This window comes from Colossoma macropomum, unplaced genomic scaffold, assembly GCF_904425465.1.
Source record: "Colossoma macropomum unplaced genomic scaffold, Colossoma_macropomum, whole genome shotgun sequence".
Taxonomy (NCBI): Eukaryota; Metazoa; Chordata; class Actinopteri; order Characiformes; family Serrasalmidae; genus Colossoma; species Colossoma macropomum.
This window is the reverse complement of record NW_023494787.1, coordinates 22,469,050-22,495,385: the sequence shown is the minus strand read 5'-3', so window position 1 is coordinate 22,495,385 and position 26,336 is coordinate 22,469,050. Positions and strand designations below refer to the sequence as shown.

The following is a 26,336-nucleotide window of genomic DNA, read 5'->3' as shown; positions in this document are numbered from 1 at the left end:
TCTCCCCCACCACACCCCCCTCCTCGTTCCCTTCACCCAACACCCCCTGACACCCCTAAGAGAGGCCAGGAGTCTGCGCTGGGGTTCCTGGGGGCTCCTGACAGGTGGTCCTGTTCCAGTAAAGGGGGCAGAGAGAGACGGGGCAGGGCGACAGGTATCTCTGGCGGGGAATGTGGAGCGGAATGCTTGGATGGTTCTAGCCAGCTAACTCTCCTTGCTCTTACGCTCTTCACTGTGGTGCTGGGCTCAGGCACTTGGATGCTTGCTTGACTAACAGTCTTTCTAATTTTACAGCACTCACCCGGGAATGGAATGACATAAGATAAAAATACAGTGCAAAATTCTAACTGATGTTTTCTCTCAGTATAGAAGCTATGTTTCTGTTCTGTCTCACAAAGAGCTTTCTTGTATTCTTGCAAAAACTATAAATAAAACGTCTATGTTATATGTTAGGAAAAGTAGATGTTTTTCATTCATTATCTAACTGAGTTCCAGGGAACAAAAGAATTTAATATACTTAATTTTCCCCTTAACCTGATTGTTGTCAGTCGGCCAAAAAACGTTTGGTGTCCAAAGTTTGCTTCTTTAGTACTGAGCTACAAAAATAATGTAGTTAACAATATGGCTGTAAGATTTATTTGTGTTTATATTGAAATCTTAATTTGAAGGAGTGCAGTTTCTACATTACAAGAGATGCAATTTTAATTTTAATGTACAACAACACTGTCTTACCAGGTTTTAAGTGGGGAAATGTAACCTAATAACATGGAGCTTGTGATCTGCTTGTAGATGAGTCAGACCAATGAGAAGCAACAAAACATCCTTGTGCTGTGTATGTGACAACACAGCCGCAACTAACTGGCAGTCTGGCACAATACATTCAGCTTTAAAGCCTCAAGCCAGAAAAAGTGGATATTCTGGTCTTCTTGGCCAAAAGAACAAATAGGCCTAGACCTTAATTCATAGACAGTAATTGCAATTTAAAACAGTAGTAATACGAGTCAGAAAAGTAGCAATTAGATATTTTCCCATAATCTTTCAGCCATACTAACAAGTAATGTAAGTTTATTTCTTGCCAATTAGCACATACGTATGACATATGAAATACTCTTATCTATAAAAAGTGACAAACGTACAAAATTCATGTTTTAAGCTAACTGTTTTTACTTATGTACATACTTTTGTACAAAACAAAGAAGCAGACTTAGGACTCTGAACATGTCTTGGCTGATTGAATACGTGTTGGATAAGGATAAAATTGTGTACAGTGCTAAATGTACATATGCTAAACTGTTGCTTTAACCTGTCATTTTGTGGCTGCCTTGATCAGTATGAACTGTATCAATATAAGCTGTGGTCACCATCAACTGATAAACTGGAGGGCATGTGCTGTAACTGACCAAACACGCACAAGGGAAATTTTGTTGGTGCTTGACATTGTTAGGATTCTTTCAGGGAGGAATGCACTCTTAATAGGGAATGGGGTTTGGTGAGCTATTTAAGAAATGATTGCTGTAAATCTCATTAACAAAATGTTGATCCTAACTTGCATCCTCTCTGTCTCTGCGTCTTTCTCCCTGAGCAGCAGTCTGGTGGCGACCTGTCTCGCTCTGTTTTGATCCAGATAGCTGAGTCGGCCTACAGGTTCACACTGGGCTCAGTGGCTGGAGGTGAGTCAGTCATGCATCAGTGTGCACCACCCCTTTAACTGCTCTCTCCCATCCCCTCATCCTCACCACACACTGCAAGAGAGAGGAAAAAAAATACAAAACAAAGGCTGCCCTATTTCCTTCTGAGGGGGCTGATCTAACCTGCTTAAGAAGAAGAGGAGGGTATGCATGGGAACCTCCTGTGTGGATTCTTTTGTACCTGTGAGCGATCAGAGGGACGTGTATGGGTACTAGTGTGTGTGTGAGTGAGTAGGTGGTGCTTGGCTCAGTGTTTGGCTCCAGACTGGCTCTCTCGGAGGAGACAGGTTAATAAGGAGGTAGCGCCCGACCAGGTCTCTCTTTAATTAAGCCTTTCGGAGCTGTGTCCCCTTTGTGTCCAGTGCAAACTTGTCAGATAAGGCTTGACTGATGAGCTCAAAATATCCTGACAGCTCTTTTAGCTTTTTGTCTCGCTCATTTTCAGTTTAACGTGCACTTCCCAACAACCCCCTCACACTTCCTGACCTGCTTCTCTTCCTTTACTTTACCTTTTGCCTTTTCTGTATATCTACATGTTTCAAAATTTGTTTACAAATCCCTTTCGCTCTCATTTTGCAGCCGTAGGGGCTACAGCAGTGTATCCCATTGACCTGGTAAAGACTCGCATGCAAAACCAGCGCTCCTCTGGTTCCTTTGTGGGAGAGCTGATGTATAAGAACAGCTTCGACTGCTTCAAGAAGGTGGTGCGCTACGAGGGCTTCTTTGGTCTCTACAGAGGTCAGTGCCCAAGACCCCAGAGAGGTCCTACAGCAAGGCAGGGACGAGTCACTCTCACCGTTAGCCTGGCTTACTTAAAGCTACTTGTGCAGATAGCCAAGACATGTTTGGTGTATAAAGTTTTCTTCCTTACTTTTGCTGTGAGTATAATGTCGCTAACAATAAATGGAGGCATATATCCCTCCAAACTGTAAGCCCAAATCATCACACACTTATTTCACACCTCAATTTGAAGCAAGTGTGTGGTGATTTGCTCATGTGGTTGCAGTGTAGCTTATAGTATATACATAGTGTAAGATACACTGCAAGCAGTGACATTATGACAAGTGAAGTTAGCTCAGTTGCTATATCTAGTTGATATCTCTAATATTTCTCATGTATATACACATATATGACATATTTTACTAGTCATTTTAAGTCATTTTGTATAGTGACATTGTATTGACTTTGCTTAACTTTGCTTGTTTCTGGCATTATTTCTTACAACAAGCAAAATTTTTCTTGCTTTTCAATTCTTTCCTCAAGGTCCAGTTATGACATTTGTGTGCTATTATGTAACAGAAACATAATCCATTTTTGACCTCTCATTATCTCTTAGAATTAAATTGGCTCTGTTACAAATTTTTGTAGATGACCTCTCTCCTGGCTGCTCTGTATTGTGCATCATTCAAAAAGTAGTCCCAGCTGAAACACTCCTTTCAGCCCAAATGGGTGGGGCTAAACTGATGAAGCTTTAATAGGTGGATGTATGTAAATGATAGGGTTTTTTTTTGACATCACAAAAACAGTGAATTCAAAATGGGCTGTTTTTGCAGTTTAATTTCCATATGTGGACTGTATGAACTGGGATCTTCGACCCTTCAAATAACCAGTCTCAATACACACTTCTATAATCTAAGAATAGCAGCCAGTTTGTCAGCCAGTTTGCATTGAAGTCTCTGTAGTTACTGAATAATAAGCCTTAGTATGTAATAAGCCTGGGATTTTAAGGGTTTAACATTGTTTACATACTACAGCAAACTCTATTATTCCGCAATAAGCAAGGGTATGAAATGGACACTTTAAAACAAGTAAAAACCTCCAGAAATAAGTTGAATTTTACAGTATTCTCACAAGAATCTTATAATGAGAAATATAAGATATATATTCAAGATGATTTTACTTGCGTAGATATAATTTATCATTGTAGAAAAATGGCCTTAAGTGTACACAATATTTATGGACGCTACTGTTGTTTTAGGTATGCAGCGTACTTCAGACACTGAACATGCCTTTTCGCCAATCTTTTGCTTTAAGAACGAGGAGTATAAATCCAGGCAGTGCTCCATACAGCTGTCTGTGGGGCTAAGATAGGAATCACATGAGCAGCTTTTAGTGATGCAGCTCTTCACAGCCGTCTGTGGGGTCATTCCAAATAATACTGCTGTTAGGATTGAAATAGTAATGGACAAGAATGATTGCCACATGACATCCATTAAGGACACTAAAAGCCTGGCTTTTGTCTGTCAAAAGTCTGACAAAAGAACATCTAAGACTGTCACCTGTATAAGAAGCTGGAATATTAAAGCACTCACTGCATCAAATTCATGATTGAAATATTGGTTGCTAATAATGTGTTTGCTTACTTCACAGAGTCTCTTTAATTATAAGCGGCCCAGGGAACAAAAACGTTTTTCACACAATATAATCAAAAGCAGGAACAAAATCATGTGCAAATTTTGGCTCAGTTCAAATTTAGTTAACCAGTTAATAACTGTATTTTGTTCTGGTTAATTTTAAAAGATTTAGAGATTAGATGCTAAATTTTTTTTATTCTTTTTTTAAATTCATTCTACACAGAAACAGTCTTTTTTTTTCATTAACTCATAAAAAACACCACAGTAGATGAAGGGGAGTACTCAGATCAGTATAACATAAAGCATGAACTATATGTCTACATACATACATACATACATCATCTAAACCGCTTATCCTTCTGGGTCGCGGTGGGGTGCTGGAGCCTATCCCAGCTGTCATTGGGCGGAAGGCAGGATACACCCTGGACAGGTCACCAGTCCATCGCAGGGCAGACAGACAGACATACACAATCACACACTCACTCACACCTAGGGGCAATTTAGCACGTCCAATCAGCCTGACTGCATGTCTTTGGACTGTGGGAGGAAACCGGAGTACCCGGAGGAAACCCACGCAGACACGGGGAGAACAGGCAAACTCCACACAGAAATGACCCCGGTCGCCCAGCCAGGAATCAAACCCAGGCCGATCTTGCTGTGAGGCGACAGTGCTGTCCACTGCACCACCGTGCCGCCCTGACTATATGTCTAAATGCACTTTATTTTTTGAAAATTTGAGTTACACTATGATTTTTTTTAATGAGTTAAGAAGTTTTTAAGTCCAGCAGCACAGCCGTTATTTGGCTTTTTCTTGGTTGATTGCGGATCCAATTTGCTGGCTACTTTGTGTATTTTCATTCTTTGTCCAGCATTCTATTTTCCTTCTCTAATTGGTAACCAGTACATAAAAACACTATTAATGGCATTCTGCAGGTAAAGCATACTATTTGAATATTAGGCATGTGCTCTTAAAATAACAATAACAAGGCTGCATTTAATCAGTCAAAATTTGACCAGAACTCTGTTTGTTTGTTTTATGAAAAATACTGATTGTTATCAGTTTTTGTTCACTGTGAACTGTTGCTAATCCCTGTTCCGCATGGAGCAGGGGCTTCAAAGTGGGCCTCTGGTAAGAACACTAAAATGCAGAGATGCATCCTACAGTTGAGGTGGGGGCAATTCAGTGGAAAAATACTCAAAACCAATTAAAAAAAACTCAGCATGGAGGATTTATTGAAGAGTGAGGACCCAGGGACTTTGTGAACACAAGAGGCTATGACTTCACTTTCTTTGAAAACCTCAAGTAAACATGCATCAAGAGAGCGGTAGGTACTTAGCAGAGCTGAAATGGATGATTACCTTTAAAAAAATGATTAGTGCTGTTCTCCCCCTTAAGCTTACATACAGACCACACAAACCAGCTCCTTCAGCCTTGCCTAATGATACGTTTGGCCTCATGTTGCTGTGTGGCCAATTTGGACCCTTACTCACCCACACTATTAAAGTTGTTTGTTACTCTTGGGGTTGTGCGAGTTTGTGTTTATGTACACGTACAGGTTGAGGTTTATCCTCATGACTTTCAATTCCGAATTTTTTTCTGTGTGTATTCAGACTAGAAGTCTTTGCATTTTAATTGAGGCCTGTGTAAACTTTGGTTGAGCTTGTTTTTAAAGGGAGGAAATAGATTTTTCTTTCTGTGTGTTTCACTGCGACCGTCCCGTTGTCTGAACACTCCACATCAATAACGTTCATTACTGTGGGGATGATGGGAGATTCGGATGCATGGAGTCTCCTTTAAATTGAGGAGATTTCTCCTGGCCGCGAGTCTTGCTTCCTTAAGCTCCTCTCTTTTTTAATCATCTTGTTTCCTAATTATAGGCCTGGTACCGCAGCTTCTGGGCGTGGCCCCCGAGAAAGCCATAAAGCTTACAGTAAGTGCTCAGCCCTCACCACATTAGCCTGGGCCTGTTCACCATCAAACCATTCCACTCCCCGAAGACATACACTGTTGCCCTCCTCTACCCACTTCGTTGCACGCATTCCCCTTACCAACCTACAAGCTACCTGAGTCACCATGCTGAAAGAATTAAAAGAATGCAGAGAACAAATCTCTGTAAACTTTGCTTCATTTGGTGATGATATCACATTTCTGATATCTACATATCTGTCAGCCTGTTGAACTTGAAAAGAACAAACCAAAGATTCTACCCTTTCCTCAAGAGCTTCTATTAATTTACAGCATGAAAAACATGGAAAATCAGCAGCCAAAAAGGATTCTGATTAGCTGTAAAGAGATATTATCATCTGTTTTATTGACCTGAATTACGTTGCTCTGGCTGTGCTGTTGTGTACTGTTTGTAAGAGAGCTGTTATGCCTTTGCTTATGTCTTTTCTCTACCAGGTAAATGATTTTGTGAGAGGGAAAGCTATGCAGAAAGATGGGACAATCCCACTGCACTTGGAAATCCTGGCTGGTGGATGTGTGAGTAACTGTCCACTTTTATTTTTAATGTGCATTACAACACAATCCATGCATCCATGTACTGTCACAGCATCCTTTTGTCCTTTAGTAAAACGGATAATTAATGGCATTTAGCTAAAAATGTGGATAAGATTTGAGTTCGAAGCCCTGGGGCAGGCACTTTTCTTCTTTTGTTGTGGGATTGGAAAGGCAAATCCATCCCATCAGTGCCTAAACCGCATTTTAAACCGCCGTCTCAGTGTTCCCTCACCTAGAGATCACACGCAACAGCGTTAGTGCAGCTACTTATCATGTTACGCCTTCCAAGCCTTTTCACAGGGTCACTGACCCTGTGCATTATCAATGAGTCAACAGTAGACCTGGGAGTGTCGCACAAAAGCCTTAATTTCATACGCTCTGCTTCCCTCTACTCAGTGTGGAGGCAGAGGAGCTGAGTAGCTTCTGCTAATTTTTTTGTTTTTGAGCTGTTTTTCAAGTAAGACATCCATTTGGACATCAGAGCCCATGTTTCTTTGAGCTGAGAGTAGCTCGGCCATTTGTGCCCTTTGGCTGTGCACTGTGTGTGTGTGCGTGTGTGACCTGACCTAGGATCAGATGATGCCTGTGAGAGAGGCAGACAGGCCTGCTACCTGAGAGGCTAGTATGTTTGATCAGTGAGCTGTCAGACTGCTCCCCCCTCCCCCAGGTCTGCTCCGACCCTGTGCCATCAGCGCCGCTTCCTCAAAGAGCCGCTTTCATTAGACCACGTTTGATGGCCTTCACCAAAGCATAATATTCAGCAATGCATTCTTCATTTCTATGCATGTGAGTTTAGCATTAAGGGGCAGGATGCTTGTATTTTTTTTGTGTTTCTTTTTTTCCTCTGAAGTCAATTTGCAATATCTGTGTAGTTTTAGGCACTTAAAATGTCATATTTCATTTTTACATGGGAATTTTCAAACCTTTATTTATCCGTTAGAATTAGACATACTGTTTTTGTTACTTTGCTTTGGAGACTGATATGATGTCAGGTAACATTGTATAATCGCTGCTATTTTGAGGACTGAATAGGGGATTGACTGCGCTAGCTAACGAGATACCTTTCTATTTACTGTACTGTTGGTTGCTCTCTTTCATGTATTGAACTGCAAAATATGTTCACAATAAACCTTAGCTAATTCCTAGATTAGCAAGAACTGTCTGGGTGAGTACGATAATCCACCTTTATTCCATTTTGTTATGATCAAACCTAACCAACTTTGTCAAACTATCTTTAAACTACCTAAAAAGCATCCATCAATTCTGCCTGCCTATAATGAAACAATGAACCACAAGAGGCTATGTGTTACAATGATTTTCTGATGAGTGAGGTCGCTATTATGCAATATGCAAAGCAAAATGTCTGAAACCACCTTACCTGGAATAAAATCACTGTAATGCATGGCATCAAGTAGAATATTGCTTGTATACAATGGCAGATGATGTAAAATAGTTTTTCAAAAAATTATTTATTATTAATTATGATTGAGATAAACAATTCTTCTGACAGGAAATTTAGTTTTATAGTATGTTATTACTGCCAAGCAGCCATGGAGTTGGGATACTGTACAAAATGTAAATAAATAAAATGCAGTTATATGCATATAATGTAAACCCTATATTTGATTTAAAAGACAACATATTAAATGTTGAAACTGAGAAATTTTATTGTTTTTTGAAAAAAAAAAAAAAGCCCGTTTTGAATTTGATGCCAGCAACACGTTCCAAAAAAGTTGGGACAGGGGCTTCTTTCAACAACACTCTATAAACATTTGGGAACATTGGGAGGAGACAGACTGCTGTAGTTTTTAAAGTGAAATATTTTTCCATTTTTGCTTAGTATAGGATTTCAGCTTCTCAACAGTTCAGGGTCTACTTTGTCATATTTTTCATTTCATAATGCGGCAAATGTTTTCATTGGGTAACAGGTCTGGACTGCAGGCGGGCTACTTTAGCACCTTGATGCTACAGAGACATGCTGTTGTAATACATACAGTATGTAATTTTACATTGTCTTGCTGCAATAAACAACAAGACAAGGCCTTCCCGGAAAAAGACGTCATCTGGATGACAGCATAAGTTGCTCAAAAACCTGAATATATTGTTTAGCGTTAATGGTGCCTTCACAGATGTGCAAGTCACCAATCCCATGTTGCACTAATGCAGAAACCCTTCCCATCAGGGATGCTGGCTTTTGAACTGTGCGCTCATAACAAGCCGGGTGGTCTTTAGCTGAAATCATGAAAAGTTCTTTGCCGTTTTACGTTAAGAAACGTTATTCTTAAATTGTTTCACTATTTGCCTGTGCGGTCTTTCACAGAGTGGTACACCCCTCAACATTTTTACTTCTGAAAGACTCCTTGGGATGCTCTTTTTATACCCAGTCATGATACTGACCTGTTGCCAAGTAACCACCAGGTGTTTTTTTTATTATTGTTATTATTATTATTATTATTATTATTATTATTATTATTTAGTATTACACAACTTTACCAGTCGTTTGTTGCCCTATCCCAACTTTTTTGAAACGTGTTGCTGGCATCAAATTTTCATGTTCATGGTTATGGTGTATAGTATGGTATATTAAAACTGTAAGAATGTTTATGTACTTCAGACTAGTTTACTTCAAACACAAGGAAAATTAGTTTTTCCACAAAAGGGGCCCTTTAAATGTCACAAACACTTACATAATTGCATGTCTTGATTAAACCTTCAGGAGTGCAGCTGACCCACAGAATTGTTCACGTTGATATTTAGACTGCACATCATGAAGAGAAATGTTCCTCTGAAAGGCATATAGAGCAATGGCTTGTGCCGGGCTGAGTGGACATGTTTTCCCTCGTGTGATTTTCTTGACAGCTTCTTTCATCCAGGCCGAGCCCTCGGCGTTGGGGCTGGCAGGCCGTGCCGCTTTTCTCACGCCTCTCCGCGTGCCGCACGCTCTCAGCCCTGTTTATTGACACTGCAGTCATGGCAAATCAGATGGATTTATTTGGTTTTAGGGGGGAGACTAAACTGCTGATTTGAGCATGGTGAGCACTCCTGTCATAGTAGAGTTACAATAAGAGAGAGAGAAAGAGAGACAGATGACCAGCCTTATGGAAAAGCTTGGTTAATGCATTTTTGTGAGGCTTTTAAACTGTTAAGTGCTCTCCTCTTCTCTCCACTTCTCTCCTCTCCTCTCACATTGCAGCCTCTGAATTAGACTCTTGACAGTTGCCAAGACTTAATAATTATTTGGTAAGAACAGCATGCTTCGCTGACCGAGAAGTTGGCTGGATGCTTATCTCGTGCTTGCTAGCCCTCATTTGAGGGCCGGGTTACTCAAAATACTTGCACAGCCAATGTTAAGAGCAGTAGAGAGAGGGGGGAAACATGGCAGGCATACAGTGACGCTTTGTTCGTTTGCAGTGTGGATTGTAAAACGATGTAATTTAGCCTGCTTAATGTTATTTTGCTATTGTAATGCTTTGTTAGTCTGTTGTGAAAGTGTTATCATCTTGTGATATCACCAAATAGGTGTTTTCTTTTATCACCTTTCTCCCCACTTCTGTGTGCAAACACGCTCGTGCGATACTCGCTGAAGTGATAATTTGACACCCATGAACGTCTGAGTGAATTTTAATGGAGGGAAGCTAATGTTTGTGTCTGGCGCTAAGCTATTGTTTGTCTAAGAGGAGTGAAGTGTAACCGTGTGTAAGTAGCAGTGCTTGTTTGTGTGTGTGTGTGTGTGTGTGTGTGTCCCAAGATTTTTGCTGTTGCCAGTAGAGTGTGTCTCAGGTACACCTCCACCACACCCAGCAGCCCTGCCCGCCTGTGGGCCTCACCTTGCCTTGTAATTATGACTGAATTATTGGACTGCCACCGCCTCTGTCACTCTGCACCCAAATCCCATTTCTCACACTGACATATGGCTCCGTGGACGGCTCTAAATGCCTCTCTTTCACAGCTGATTGAGCTATTGTCTCCCACTAACCAGTGCCTTGGTTGTTTATTGTTTGTTTTCTTTTTTGTAACTCTTTAAATTTCCAATTAGTACCCAATTGATATGAGTGAACGACCTGGCCCGCACTCCCCTCTTCAATTTTAGCGTGCCATTTCTTGCCAAAACAACTTTAAAGAGATCGCTCTCGGGGCTGATGCTCTAATTAACTATAAAAGATCGTTTTCCACATAAATAGCTATTAGGTTTTTTGCTGGGAGCTGGGAGAGGCAGGCGAGCCTGCTCTGCCAGTCTGCGCTCTAATGTCCTCTGGAAGGGAAGTGTGGGTCATTCTGCTCAATTCTATTTAAAGTGCACCTTCAATGAGATGATTATGATCTTTCCCTCCGAATATGGTAATGCTTACTAAATGGCTTTTTTAAAAGTGCTCACTCGCAAGATTGAGACTCATTTGCTACATTCCCGTAAGACAGAGCCGTGCGCACAATTCCACATTCATATCTCCAAGGAACAGGGAGGAGAGAAGACTAACAACAAACAAACAGTGAGGGCCTTATTTTTGAAAAGGGAGGCTGAAGGAAGGAGAAGAAATCCATGGAAACAGATTTCCATCTAATTGCGGCTATGCTTTCCTCCGTGCAACCTCAGTAACTAGGAGCAACGGGGAAGATAGGGCACAGAGGCGGCAGGCTGCCAGCCTCTCAGGCGAGACGTGTTGAAATGCGGCCGTAGCCAGCCCAGATATGTGTGTGTCAGAAGCAGAAGTGTTTTCAAAGAGCTGGAAGGAACCTGTTCCAGCTTGTGCTGGCTGTTTTATCTGCCGCACAAATGCAAGGTTGGAGCCGCAAGGTCGAGGTTGTCTCCTGGAGGCCCCTCAGGGCCTGCATTCTGTCTGATGTCTCAGGCATGGTCTGTCTGTCTGTCTGTTGCATGGACAATATGGTCCTGTGTAAGAGCACAATCTAATGTATGATCTTAGCAAGAGCTGTTGAAGGCATTGTCTCATGTTCTCTCTTTGACAGGAACATAGGCAGGGAATTTCTTAACACATGGTTAGACCTCAGACCTCAACTAGCTTGTCCAGCTGTCCAGTGCATGTTCTGTTTTTGTTTTTGGTCTGATTTTTTCTTTTCCCATCTCTCACACAAACCTCTGTTGTTGAGGAGGCTTAAAACAAGCTTTGTTGTGTGTGAAACTCTAGATTGGGTTTATAGATTAAGGCTAAGGCTAAGTTTTTTCTTTCTTATTAATTAGTTGTTTATAGGAAAACCTAACTGAACTCAACCCAACTTTTGTCAGAAAAAGTGCAACTTTTTAGGTGTTTAGATTCAAGTGTAAAGTCGTCGGTCATGTCATTTAAAAGTCTATTTTTAGATCTATTTTTCAAGGTCATACAGCCACATCATTGCAAAATCCCGTATTCCCCTACTTGTTAAAAGTACAGGCAAATTGTTTGAAACTTGTCAATATCCATGCCTAAGTAACCCTGCAAAGTTATTTTGAAAGTATAATAGTGACAAAATAAAAGTTTTGAAAACTTTATTGTTTACTCTATTGTCCAATCAGAACTAAAAAAAAATCTCTAATGGTGCTAAAAATTGTACCAAGGAAAATTTGCAAGCAAAGTGAAATCACAATTAATCCTGTTATTAATTCCGCAGCTGCACATTAGAAAAAAATCTGAATTTCTGACTTGTCTTACATGCTCACAGTGGGCCTAATCCTGTGTGTTAAGGTTGGAACACTGCTTATAGTTGTGGTAAATTGGAAAAGGCAAGGTCTGGCAAAAAACACAGCAGTGGATAGACACGACTTGTCGACATGACTACTACAAGTAAAGTAAGTGTTTTTAAAATATGACATAGCTTAAACACAGCTCATCCAATCCCACATGCCCAATATTTTTGGAAGTGAATCGAAATCAGACCTTTGGTTTGTTTCTAATTTAAGCATCCAAGTTTTCTGCAGGGTCAGATTTTCTGATCTGGCAGTGTTACACTTTTCTGTTCAACTTAATGCAAATTTATATTTTCTTGATCAAATCAATAAGGCTGAGTTTATCTATAGCAGTGTATATATGTACATGTTCCCTAGGCTGGTGGCTCGCAGGTGATCTTTACCAACCCGCTGGAGATCGTGAAGATCCGGCTGCAGGTGGCAGGAGAGATCACCACAGGGCCACGCGTCAGCGCTCTCTCAGTCATCCGTGACCTGGGCTTCTTTGGCCTTTATAAGGTAAGCTTCCACACGCCCTGTCTCTGTTTTCCTTCTAGAACTTGTGCTGACATACCCAGAACTTAAAGCACAAACAATCCAGTGTAAAAATTTGGAATGGAAAATTTACATAAAAGCAGCTCTGCTCTGATAGTTTTTTTGATCTTCAACATTGGAGGCCCCAAGAGAACATCTTCAGCTCTCTAGCGCCTCCCACCTGCTGCTTGCAGTCTCTACTTTCTCTCCCACACTAACTCGATGGTTCCTCTTGAGGCTCTCTCTGAGCACCAGCAGGGATCTACACAGACACACACACACACACACACACACACACCCACACACCATCAGGGCTCAATCGACTCCCTGCGGACTGCTGCGTAAGTTAGCCCAGGCAGTTCCAGCCACTCAGCCCATGAATGAGGATTCTAATATTCCTTTTCTGCCTGAGTGCTGTTGTTGTATGGAACGTATATGTATGAGTACAGCAGTGCTGCAAGAGTGGTTCTGGGTTGAGCCGAGCCGGCACAGACCCGTTGCATTCCTGAGGCTTGGAGAGAAAGCGGCTGTGGAGAGCGTGTGTTTTGGTGTAAACAACGTGGTTTAACTGCCGTGATGGCTTTCGGTCATATCTCATCCACCAGACTTATTTTATGACATTTTATAGCCTACTAGACTGTGACCAAGTGGCAAGTCAGTGTCAGCGGTATCGCTCTGCTGGTGATGCTACAAAAATTATAGAATGGCATTGATAATGGCTTTTCGATGTACACAAGTCCAGTTGTTTTAATCTATTAAATAGATATTATATGATTTTATCATAATAATTTCAAATCAACCCAGCGTGAATTCTGTCAACACTAAAACATTTTCTTGACTCGTTCATGCCCCACATACAGGCAAAGTAGTAGTAGTAGTACTAAATCTTTATTGTCCCTTCCTAGGGCAATTTGGTTACAGGATGATTGAAATGGACATGACATAATACATATTATACATAACATAAAAACAAGGTGCTTTGCAAATGTCAGAGACCATCCTTCATATAAAATTTCCAATAAAAAAGTACAAGATATTCCTTTTTGAGAAAACATATTTAACAGAAAATTACACACAAGCCTCAACAACTGAACATAATGTACATTTTTCACTATTTAATGTTTCCACCTTTTGCTTTAATTACAGCTTCAGTTTTTTCAGGAGGCTTGCTTTTAGTTTTTCAAAGAAATCTGCAAGGATATTTTTTCATGTTTCTCAGTCCTAGAAGTTGATTTCATTTTCTGCTTGACACAATCCAAGTAATCTCAAACACATTCAGTGATGTTGAGGTCTGGACAACTTTTTTGTTGTTGCTTTTTGGCTCTTTTTCTCAGTAACAGCTTCTTGACAGCTACAAATCCTTTCAGACCTATAGCGTTGTATTGACTTCTCACAGTGGAAGGACAGACAGAAACACCTGTGGATTTTGTCAGATCTGAAGTGAAATTAAGTGGAGCTTAATTTCCTCTCAAAATTGAAAGATGTATGATGACAGTTTTGGTGGTCTACCAGGTTTACATGATGGTTAGGAGCCTCAGTTTCTCTATATTTTTTAAATAATTTTTTGAACTTCAGTTTTGGAAGTTTCTGTTTTTTCACTTACTTCCTTTGTCTTTCTTCTTTCTTAAATGTTCCTTAAATATAAGTGGATTGTATTATATTTAATCTTATCAAAATTTCTACTGACAATTAATTACTTGCACTTAATGGCTGTTTTGACTAGAAGTAAAATAAATGGCTTTTACACAATACTATACATAATATATTTTTTGAGCATTCACAAATTTTGCACTGCCTTTTTTCAATTTATTTTTGATAGCAGCAGTAGCGCCCGGAATAAAAGAGTTAGACACTCTAACAATTCTAAAGTGGGGTACTTTGTACCGCTGACTCTGTGCAAGAGTGAGTATTAATTTTTTGTATTATTTTATTTCAAATCAAAGAAGATTTTCTCATTTGCATTGGATGTATGTAGTGTCCTAGATTAATAAGGACAGTACAGAAGATATCAGTGCATCAAAGAGCCTGTCTCAGGGAGATCTCAGTGCAGGTAGTGTGTGTGGTGTATGTGTGATACAGATGGAGATGTGTCCCACTGGTCAGGTAGCTGTCTCCAGGGCTCACCTGTCAGCCTGTCGTGGGAAAGGAGCTTTTATTTCAGAGTACGGGGAGAGAATGGAGTGTATAACAGCCTGTGTGTGTGTCTGTGTGTGTAAGAATGTTGGATCCGGCCCCTGCGCTCTGTCCGCCTCTCTCCAGCTCTGTGGACAATGTGCATTGAGTACAGAGACGCGCTGCAGCCTGCTTGTCCCAGACGGCCTGGCTCCTCAGGGCCCGGCCCAGGCACAGAGCCGCCTTTGTCAGTCTAATTACCCCGCCTCTCCCCTGCTGCTGCTGCTGGAACCTCCAACACCATCACTCCCTACCTCTCCACATGAATAGCTGCGCATGCTCTTTAGTAGGTATGACCCTGGTCCGAGTTTTTTGATATCGAGTATTGGCTGATCCCAACTCCAAACCATTATTATTATTTTTTTTTAGAGATAGGTTAGACAGTTAGTAAAACCAGTACAGTTTAGGTTAGCTAGGCTGCCAATTACTTCATGCTGCAATAAAATCACTTAATTTGTGTGTGTAGTAAGTGCATAAGGTGGCACGCTCCAAACTGATACGTTTAGACATTTGAAATGCTTTGTTGTAACAATCATTTTATGGTGTCTTGAATCCACGGATTTCAAGTTGCTCTAACATGCATGAAGTAGGCTACTGCTTACTCACTTTGAACGCACTGTTACCGATAGATTTGTTATAGCTGTGCAGCAAGTGGCTGTTGGCCTGTTTTGTTTTCCATCTTGAAATAGTTCCACACTACAGAAATATGTCACTGCTATAAGTTGTGGAAAATGTCCCCTATGTTAGTTCTACGACAATATTGTGAAGCACAATGGCGTAAAATAGCCTTGGAAAAAATAGGGTTCGGTGGTGTAACAGTTGTGACATGTAAAAAAAAAAATGCAATATTTAAAAATGATGACGGAATTTTAAATTTTTGACATATCAAATTTCTGTTTAATGTCTGAACAGCTGAATGAACAGATTCCACCCATTTATATTTTAGAGGTTCACTGATAGGTAGTGTTGTGTGCTCACTGATATGTGAGCGATGGCTAAGAGCTACACACCCCACAGAGCAGGTTCAACTTCAGCTTTCTCTGTAACACAAGTCACTCGACTTTGCGCTTTCAGAGTTCAACCAAGTGGGTGTCATTTTAGCGTTAGTTAGCTGGAACCAAGCCTGTGCTGTGTGACTTGTTCGGCCTGCTAGTGCTAAGTAAGCTCATGTAAACTTAGCCAAGCTTGTGCAGTGTGACACATTTGGCCTGCAAACTAAGCTCTTGTTAGCATAGCCAAAACGCTACAGTCACAAACACCACACAACAGGTTTGATTTTGGCTTTTTCACTCCAGCACCAGTCATTCTACTTTTGCTCCTTTAGACAATAGCTTTTATTATCTACACTTGCCAGCAGTGCACCACTTGGTCAGAATCAGACATATACTGTGGTATGTGGCACTGTTTGGGTTTATTGCCTATATGCTAAGCTAATGTTAAGTCAGCCTATCAAGCTACAAATCCAAACACCAAGGAACAGGTTTAATTTAATCTTTGTCTTATCAACACCCGTTTCTCCACTTCACTCCCTTATATATTATTAATTATCATTTAAACTTGTATCAGTGCTTTAGTTACCCAGAATCTAACAGATTCTGTGGTGAGCAGAGCTGTTATCATGCTAGCTAAGCTAATGTTCCTCTCTCCTAGTTTTCAGCACTGTTTAACATATATCAACTGTTAGATTGATAGCTTGACATTTATCAAATGATGCCTTGAAAATCATGCCCTGACTTCACTTATTTGGTGATTTTTAAATAATGCCTTTTGTAACAACACAAAACAGTATAATCATAAATGCTATTATGACACTTTTGACCTCTACCCTATCCCTGGTTTGAAGGCATTAAAGAAAGAGAATCCTACCCACTCTACCAAGCTTAATGGGGAATTCCTGTGATTTTTCAAAATGTCTTCATAATTCTTGTTTGAAATGTAAACACAGAGTGGTTTGATGTGAAGTGGTGCATTATAGAGAAACTTATTTGGATTTCTTTACAGTGGTGGTGACAGGAACCAGGGGTCACGATGTCTACAACACAAAAATAGCCATTTTATTTACTATCCAAAACCACAACCGTCTTCTGAGTTTTTATGTGCAGCATTGATAGTGGTAAAATAGTGGTAAATGTTTCTTTAGGGACTATTTTACCTTACAACACCTTGCATGTATCTCTCTGCCATGAAGAGAATTTAAAATTATGTTTTAGGCCAAAATGTCTCTCAGAGCCATCCTAAAACAATTTTTCAGACATGTATTCATAACCATTTTAAGTAATATTTTTCTGTGAGGTGGCTTAAGAGGCATTATGTCTGGTTCCTGCCACCATCACTGTAAACAATTGTCTGCTATGTTCATAAATGGCACATAGCAAATAAGCCTTTTAATAATTCCCCCCAAAAGAGTAATTGTGTGCTGTGGAATAGCAGATGTTTCAGATGGGTTTCTGTGGGTGTTTCAATGAATCAAGACACATTTTGCAAGTTAAATCTCCATCGCTATATGCAGCAGTATACTGGAGATATGTCCTTATCGTGCAGATCTGCACACCTTCACATTCACCATCTCCCCAGCTGTGAGGCTTGCATGTGGTGTTGTCAAGTTATCGCACATACAGAGGGCCAGTGGATCCAGATGTTGTTCAGTCTCTGGTGAAGGCTGGGCTGTGTTAGCGCTGCACTCCTCTACAAGTTTGCTGAAGCCTGCCAGAGCAGATGAGCCAGGCCCAGCCCTCAGAAACAGCACCAATTACTTTTTTTTCTTTTTTACTCCTGCTTTTCAGCAGGCACGCTGCCCTGAGCAAAGAGAGAGAGAGAGACTGACTTGCAGAAAGAGATAACTCAGCTATCTGTGCTACCTGTGTAGGAGGGGCAGATTAAGCTGGAGTTAAATGGAGCCTGTCTAAAGAGCACTCAGGGCCAGAGTAAAACCCCTGGGCCGAGTGCTGTGACTGTCCAGCTCCTTGGCCTCCTCTCTTGGACGTCTGCCAAGCCAGTAGAGATGAGGAACCCGAAACTTAGAGAGTCAAACTTAGTTTGACTCTCACATGCATCCAAAAAAGGTACTGGATGACCCTTAGAAGTCTACAATTATTATTGTTTTGCAATACTGTGCATATGTTGTTATGTAATTACATAATTCCTTATGTGGTAAGGGTGGGTGATACGGCATCATGATACAAGATATGCGCCGCTATATTGAATTTTTTCTTTCTCTTTAATTCTTTAAAAACTGATGATACACTTTTCGGAGCATATCGTGGATAGTAGAACAAAATGTGAAGTAATTTCAGAGATTTCATGATATTTACTGTCATATCATCATATTGTCCACCCTATTAGATTACATTTTACGGGTTTGAGTCTGCGATTCTGACTTTTATTAGTTCATTAGGTCTGGTGTCAAAAGTGACGACATGTGGCAAAATAAATGATTATTTTTCTGTCCACAAAACAAGACTGAACTCAACAATAAGTTCATCAAATACAGATCATCTACACAAATATGTTATTAACTGAAAGTTTACTGTCCACAGAATTACTCCTTTAAAATGAACGAGAAAAAATGTCAGATTATATCATATGTTTCTCACTGCCCTTTAAAAAAAAAATCTAAAATTTGAAAAAAGGCAATACACTGGGTTTTAAAGAAAGATGGACGGTTACACACACACACACACACACACACACCATCATTCCCAAGGTCTGACTTTAACACACCATAAACCAAAATCCCAGAATACCTCACAAAACTACAATGCCCCTGTGGTTACTGGAGGAAAAAAGGCCATTCATCAAAAAATGTTACATTACGTTGGTTGCTGAGAGCAAGTAGCTGTACATCTAGTATTAAACGACATGGAAAACAGTAAAAACCGGTTGTAATTCTGCCAGTTAAAGTTTACAAGTGTCTCTCTGTCTCCTCCCCTCTCTCTCTCCCCCAGGGCGCAAAGGCCTGCTTCCTGAGAGACATCCCCTTCTCAGCCATCTACTTCCCGTGCTACGCGCACGTCAAAGCGGGCCTGGCTGACGAGGAGGGCCGGGTGGGGCCTGGCAGGCTGCTGCTGGCCGGGGCGGTGGCGGGTAAGCCGCCGCGTGCTCTCCGCTAGCCGCCTGCCACCACTGGCTCCGCTGTGGTTGGCCCTAATTAGAGTGCTCAGTGATTTAGGCTGCGTTTTGAAGTGCGGCATGCCTGCCAAGGGTCGGGATATTTTCCACTGTTAATATATAGGAACTGGCAGCCTGGGCTTCTTAGTCTGTGAGTGTTAAATGAAAAAAAAAATCTCCAGATCCCCAAGTAGCAGTGCTGCAAGGGCAATAAACGGATCTTACGATGTTGGCAGCATCAGGCCAAAACATCCAAGATCCCTCTCTTTCCTCATCGTATATAAAATATGATCTAGATCTGGTGGGTTTTTTTTTTTAAATATTTTATTTTTGTGGTTCATCTTAAAGAAAACACAGTTTAAAAGGCGACAGAGACCGCCAAGCCAGCATGGTTTGGAGCAGCAGTAAAGGAGAATTAATATTTATTTCTAATCCCTTTTGCCTGATGGATATGTCCGATTTACTGCTGTACAAGTTGGTCCCGAGCGTGGTGCGAAATGGAAAAGCCATGTATGGTCAAAGCGAGCACAGCATTCCTGCCTTCAACCAGCATTTTATTTCTGTCAGTGCTGTTGGCTGGGTAAAGCACGCTTTATGATTAGGTATGCCCTTTCAGGGTGTATCACTCATTTCACCATTTATCAGCAGCTAGAGCTCGCAGGCAATTAGTGATTTACAGTCGGCTCAGGAAATTGAATTACACGCTCAGTTTGCTGGCCATTATTTGTGCGGCAGACTTCTGGATCCTCATAAGCATACAGCTAAACGTTCCGGCTTCTATAGGCAGAGCTGAATTGGGGCGCATTCAGGCTAGAGTCTGACCAATATGTTGTTTTGCTGATAAAATCTGCTGATATATGTCACAAATTTATTGACATTACTGTAAATATCACTGATAAAGTACCAATAATGTCTCTTTAAAGGGCCCATAACCTACATTTTTGTTGCTTTTTTTTGCTTATAATATTTGTGTGCTTTTATGTAGCAAAAACAGTCATAATGCATTTTACTTGACCATTTCCAAGCTCTATTTAGCTCTTAGGTTGTTGACTGTTTTATTGCTGCACCTTTAAGACTGATATATGTATATGACAGTTGTCCTGATTGGCTGCCCTGCGTTGTGGGTTCCTCAGAAAGACATCTGGGTTGAAACACAACACTCTTTATGACCAAAGTGTGAATAGCCGGAGCTAAACTGCTTTGTTAATTTTGTTTTTTGTGACATCACAGACACAATAAATTCAAAATGGGCTGTTTTTGCTGCTTAGTTTCCATATATGAACATTTTGAAATTTTATGCACTTTTATTTAAAAAGTGAAGAAAAAAATCTATGATAAATGTAAATGTTCTGTAAGAAAACCACAGGGACGTGATGCTGTTTTAGTAACACAATTGGAAATTTAAATTTTTGACCACAAATAATTGGCTTGTGTTACTGGTTAGCAGACATTTTTGCTCCTTAAAATAATAGTAATAAAAAATATTCATTGGACCCTAATTAAGCCCAGACAGACTCACTTTCAGCCTGTTCTCTACGTTGTGTAAATTACTGATAAGATCTGACCCCAGTGAAGTAGACCCTTATATACCCCCTGGCCCCCATACTTATTCTGCATGGAGGTTTCTCTGCTCTTCCCTACAAGGTTACTGTAATGCCGCTGTGCAGGTGGGCTCTCTGGGTCAGCCCTTGAAAAGAGAGACAGTTTGGTCAATCAGAGCAGAATGGCTTACTTGAGTATTAAAAGAAAATCCTAGTGAATGTGAGCGAGCTCGGTGCCGGTAATGACGCTGCTTGTTCAAACAGCCATTGATGATTGAGACCATTCAGAGCTGAAGTGGAAGCAGTGGTCCGCAGGCACGGGGGCCTCTGTAGGGGGCGGCCAGGGGCAGCTTTGTGTCACTCTCATTACTGTGTATTGTGTGCCCCCTCTAGCAGGACAGTATGAGGGTCAATCAGTGGCTCATGCTTTAGTGCCCAGTCAGGGTCTGAATATAAAAGGGAAATCTTTCTGTAATGTTTTCTCTGCAATATTTCTTGTCAGGCTTAGAGATTGTTATTAGTATTGCTGATACAATGGCAAAGTATTGAAGCAGAGATTTGATCAAAGGTACTGGATCATGGATGAAATTTTTATATTGGTTGTTGGCCATTGCCAATGTTTGGACACATCTACTCATAGAAGAGTTTTCCTTATTTGTAATGTTTTCACATTTTAGAATAATAGGGAAGACGTCAAAACTATGGGATCACATACACCATCAGAATAACACTGTTTAAACTCATGGGGCAAGATGTAAGTATGTGATGGCCCTATGTTTTCACAAGTTTATAGACACATGCACATTCAGTTTTTTTCTGAAATCAAAGGTATTAATAGAGAGTTTGTCCCGCTTTAGCTGCAGTAACGACCTCTACTCTTCCGGAGAGGCTTTACGCTAGATGTCAGAACATTGCTGTGAGGATTTGATTGCATTTATTGCATTTGATTACAAGAGCATTAGTGAGGTCAGATACTGATGTTGGATTACAAACATCACTCTAACTCATCCCAGATAAATTGGATAGAGCTTCACCACTGCAGAGAACTCAAAGCCCCACAGCTCAATGCTGGTGAGCTTTTTACCCTTGTAGCTGATGTTTGGCATCAGGCATGGTGATCTTAGCTCTTATGTGGCTGCTCCAGACCATCCCATGCTATTGGCCATGTTTTTCTAAGGAGATTATACATATTGTGCATGTGCAGTTGAACACCTGTGTTAGCAATGAATGCAGCTTAAAGTGGCTGAATTTACTAATTATAAGAAGTGTCTGAATACCTTTGGACATATAATGTGTATGGAATTATGCAGTGACCAAAGTGAATGTAGCAAAGCTATCTTATATTTCAGCCTCCCATCTGCCTTGATGCAGCTTAGCACACTCCATTTTCTCTCTGGCAGCTGCATGAAGAGCCACCTGGGATGCTTTTCCAACAGGCTTGAAAAAGCTCCACATATGCTGGGCACAATATAGACAGAATAGAAACAAATGTCAAGCATTTAAGCATAAGACTTGTGATCAAAATGCTTTGTAGACCTACAAAGGCCATAGATTCAGTCAAGTGTATCTAAACTTTTGACTAATACTGCAAGTTTAACTGTATTTGTCCCTTCTCATTAACATCTGATATATTTCCAACCTGATCTTCATAACCATATTTAATAAAATGTCTAAAAGGGGTGCATTCTGCTTCTTTGTTTAGGCATGCCTGCAGCATCCCTGGTGACCCCTGCTGATGTTATCAAGACCAGGTTACAAGTGGCAGCCCGTGCAGGCCAGACTACGTACAATGGACTCATTGACTGTTTCTGGAAGATCCTGCGGGAGGAGGGTCCTCGTGCTTTCTGGAAAGGAGCTGGAGGTACCTGCTGATGGACACCTGCACCTAATGATGCCAACCATGAAAATAATGCCTTACGATTCATAGTGCCTTTATAAATGACCTGATTGCATGTGATGGAGCTTTATCAGTGGTGAGGCTTCCTTGACCCCTTTATAAGGACCTTTTCTGACTTTTTGAGGGTGCTCTGAATAAGGCCAGGCTAAAAGTGGCCTGGCTGATTGAGGTGTGCCGTGGAGTGACCCTTTAATTAAAGGTAATTGATTTTTCTCTTCTCAGCGCGAGTGTTCCGCTCTTCGCCTCAGTTTGGTGTTACACTGGTGACCTACGAGCTGCTGCAGAGGTGGTTCTACATCGACTTCGGTGGACAGTAAGAGTCTCTCTCTCCTTTTCTTTCTCCCTCCTTCACCCCCCTGTTCTCTCTCACCTGAACACATGGCTTTATGATAGCCTCTTAATAGGCTGGTTCCAGACACCACAGGCTTTTAATCTGAGACAGAAAAAAGAGCAAATAGGCCAAAAGTAATAGGACACGTCGTATGGCCGCATAGAGAAATGAAATGTCAGGAAGGCTCAGGCTGATTGATAGCTCTTTAGAAAAGGCCAGCCTCACATAAAAGACTTTCATTTTCACAGGCGCTTCATTATGGCTTATAATGCTGGAAGAGGCTCGTTCCTAGAAGAGCGTGTTTCCTTTTTTAAAGCACAAGCTTTGACTGAAAGCTCTCTGTGGTGGCCATTTTTTCTCTGGACTGTAAAGGACTTTGACTGTACGATTTTAGCAGTGGTCAGCAGCGTCATTGAAGGGCTGTAGGTGACATTTTCTACCGGTCTTATGCAGGCATATGCCTCCATGCTTTCCATGGGCTTCAAGACAGAGATAAAAGTCTGTGTGTGTATGTATATATGCACGTGTAGGTGTCCCAATACTTTTGTACATACATATATATATATATATATATATATATATATATATATATGTATGTGTATGTGTATGTGTGTGTGTGTGTGTGTGTGTGTATGTATATATATATATATATATATATATATATATATATATATATATATATATATAAAATATCTATATATACACACACATATGTGTATATATTTTTTAAATCCACAGGCATTAACATGGTGTTGGCCCCCCCTTTGCAGCTACAACAGCTTCCAGTCTTTTGGGAAGCCTTCTACAAGATTTTGGAGTGTGTCTGTGGGAATTTTTGCCCATTAATCCTGAAGAGCATTTGTGAGGTCAGACACTGATGTTAGACGAGAAGGCCTGGCTCACAATCTCCATTCTAGTTCATCTCAAAGGTGTTTGATGGGGTTGAGGTCAGGGCTCTGTGCGGGCCAGTAAAGTTCTTCCACACCAAACTTACCCAATCATGCCTTTATGGACCTTGCTGTGGCACGATCATGCTGGAGCAGAAAAGGGCCTTCCCCAAACTGTTCCCACAAAGTTGGAAGCATACAATTTTCCAAAATGTCTTGGTCTGCTGAAGCATTAAGATTTCCCTTCACTGGAACTAAGGGGCCTACGCCAATCCCTGAAAAACTGCCCCATAGCATTATCCCTCCTCCACCAAACTTTACAGTTGGCACAGTGCAGTCAGGCAGGTAATGTTCTCCTGGCATTCGCCAAATCCAGACTCGTCCACTAGACTACCAGATGGAGAAGTGTGGTGGATTAGGTTAGGGAAGGCCCTTTTCTATTCCAAATGACTGAGCCCCAGTGCACAAACAAGGCCCATAAAGGCATGGTTGGGATGAGTTTTGTGTGGAAGAACTTGACTGGCCCACACAGACCCCTGACCTCAACCCCATCAAACACCTTTAGGATGAACTAGAATGAACTAGAACTGGAAGCTCTTATGGCTGCAAATGGGGGGACCAACTCCATATTAATGCTTATGGATATAGACTGGGATATGTCATAAAAGGTCCTGCAGGTGTAATGTGTAGGTGTCCCAATAATTTTTTTTTATATATATATTATATATAAATATATATTTATATTCTTTACAGTGTTTATGGATTATTTTCATATTACTGATTCACATGGTATAAATACATTATTTGTTAAGCACTTAATTAAATTTATGTTAATGAGTCACTTGGTTTCACGTATCTACTCTCAGTTCATTAAGACTAATATACTGCACGTAAATGACCTGTGTTGTGATTGGCTGCCTTGTATTGTGCCTCATTCTAAAAGCAGCTCAGTACTTAAAACACTACTTATAACCTCAGCATGAACAGGCAGAGCTAAACTACTGTAGAATAATCAGATATATGTAAATGTGCTGTTTTTTGTGGCATCACAAAAACAATGAACAGCTCTTTTATTTAAAAAATGAGAGAAATTCTATTTTCCATGATGTGTGAGGTGTGTTGTTAATTTACACATTTTTAGACTGTAGCATTGTGCTTACATCAAACAGCGCTTGACTTACAGATCATGACTTCATGCTTTGCCTCTGTATTCTGGGTTCCACGCTCTAGCTTTAGCTAAAATAGAACAGTGATGTGCTAAAATAGCCTCTGTGTGTGTTTGCATTGGAAACTTTTCAGAGAGGCGAGCATGAAACCATTGCAGTCTATTCTGTCTTGGGTTCCACTGGCTGAGGGGAAAATATTGCTCTTTCATGATTTTAATATTCGATTAAGCTTTTTTTTTCATGATGGGACACAGTAGAACATGAAATCTCTCCTCTACCTCTCTTCCTTCCTCCCTCACCCCTCCTCCTCTCTGCCTTGCCTCCTCTCCTCCTTCTCTCCATACCACAGCAAGCCATCTGGATCGGAGCCACCTCCTAAGTCTCGAATCAGCCTGCCGGCGCCCAACCCCGACCACATTGGTGGCTACAGGTTGGCCGTGGCCACGTTCGCTGGCATCGAGAGTAAATTTGGACTGCATCTACCCAGATTTCAAGTTACTGCCGCCCCCCCTTCGGACCACCCTTGAGGCTAATCTGCCCACCTGTGGGTGGCAGTACTGCGCATTAGGTTGTACTGAAACACATACACACACACACATAGAAACTCATGCTTGCTCTTCCTGCTCACTTCTTCAGAAGTCCCACAGACTTTGAACTTATTTTATGAGTGCAGTCTGAGTAATGGCTTTAAAATATGATGGAAAATTAGTTGATAATGAAGCTGAATATTTTTGAAATCTCTTAGGATTTCTTCCTAAGGTTCCAGTTATTCACTGGGGATTGTAGTGTGAACTGATTTTATATGTAAAATGTGATGTAATGCATTGCATTGTAGGATTTCAGCTGTTCAGCATATTTGTCTATCTCTAAATGTCATTAAGTGTGTAAGGTAGTGTTGCAGCTGAATATAACTGAATAAGGGTTGCTCAGTCAGTTTACTTAATTAATTAGTCCTCCTTCTTTGAATATATAATGACTGAGACAATTCAGAGGTCTATAAGTGACAGACGCATCAAATGATTAAGGAAAGTGTGATTGTTTCAGGATTGAAATAGCACAATCGTATCAGAATGCAGCTGTGCGAATAAAGAAATGTATTTTTTTGTATACAACTGTTCTCTTATGTTTCCATATATATTAAGTGTTCTGCTGCTTTAAAGCACTTGCTGTTCTTTTCCTGGACTAGACTTGCATTTCATTACATTTTGGGGCTATTCCTGTTTCTTTGAAAGCTGCCTTAACTCACCAGCTAATGAACAAATTGGTGTACTAGGACAGGAAGAAGCATGCAAACAGAGCAACTTCAAGAACAGGCTTGAGAAACACAGACTTAGTGAAATAAGCACTTATGACATTTTGTTCAAAGAAGCACTTGTAAGGAAGTCCGGCAGTGGAACTGCTGCAAAGGGTCAAACTTGAATGACAGACTTTTCGGGACTCAACTTCTACCTACTGTTAAAGTTCTACTTGGGATAAACAGTCTGTGTTCCACAAATGATC

The 26,336-nt window shown here is 40.8% G+C and overlaps 1 protein-coding gene across 1 annotated transcript in view; it reads left to right on the top strand.

Moving 5' to 3' along the window:
- The window catches only part of LOC118805575 (calcium-binding mitochondrial carrier protein Aralar2), a 47,704-nt gene extending 21,709 nt beyond the window's left edge, over nt 1–25,995 (top strand). The window contains exons 10-18 of the mRNA XM_036566463.1: nt 1,586–1,670; nt 2,268–2,426; nt 5,921–5,973; nt 6,444–6,524; nt 12,580–12,720; nt 18,852–18,990; nt 22,258–22,416; nt 22,675–22,765; nt 25,186–25,995. Of these exons, the coding sequence (XP_036422356.1) occupies nt 1,586–1,670; nt 2,268–2,426; nt 5,921–5,973; nt 6,444–6,524; nt 12,580–12,720; nt 18,852–18,990; nt 22,258–22,416; nt 22,675–22,765; nt 25,186–25,363 (1,086 nt within the window). The 3' untranslated portion in view covers nt 25,364–25,995. The remainder of the gene's footprint in view (nt 1–1,585; nt 1,671–2,267; nt 2,427–5,920; nt 5,974–6,443; nt 6,525–12,579; nt 12,721–18,851; nt 18,991–22,257; nt 22,417–22,674; nt 22,766–25,185) is intronic.
- The last annotated feature ends 341 nt before the right edge of the window (nt 25,996–26,336 follow it).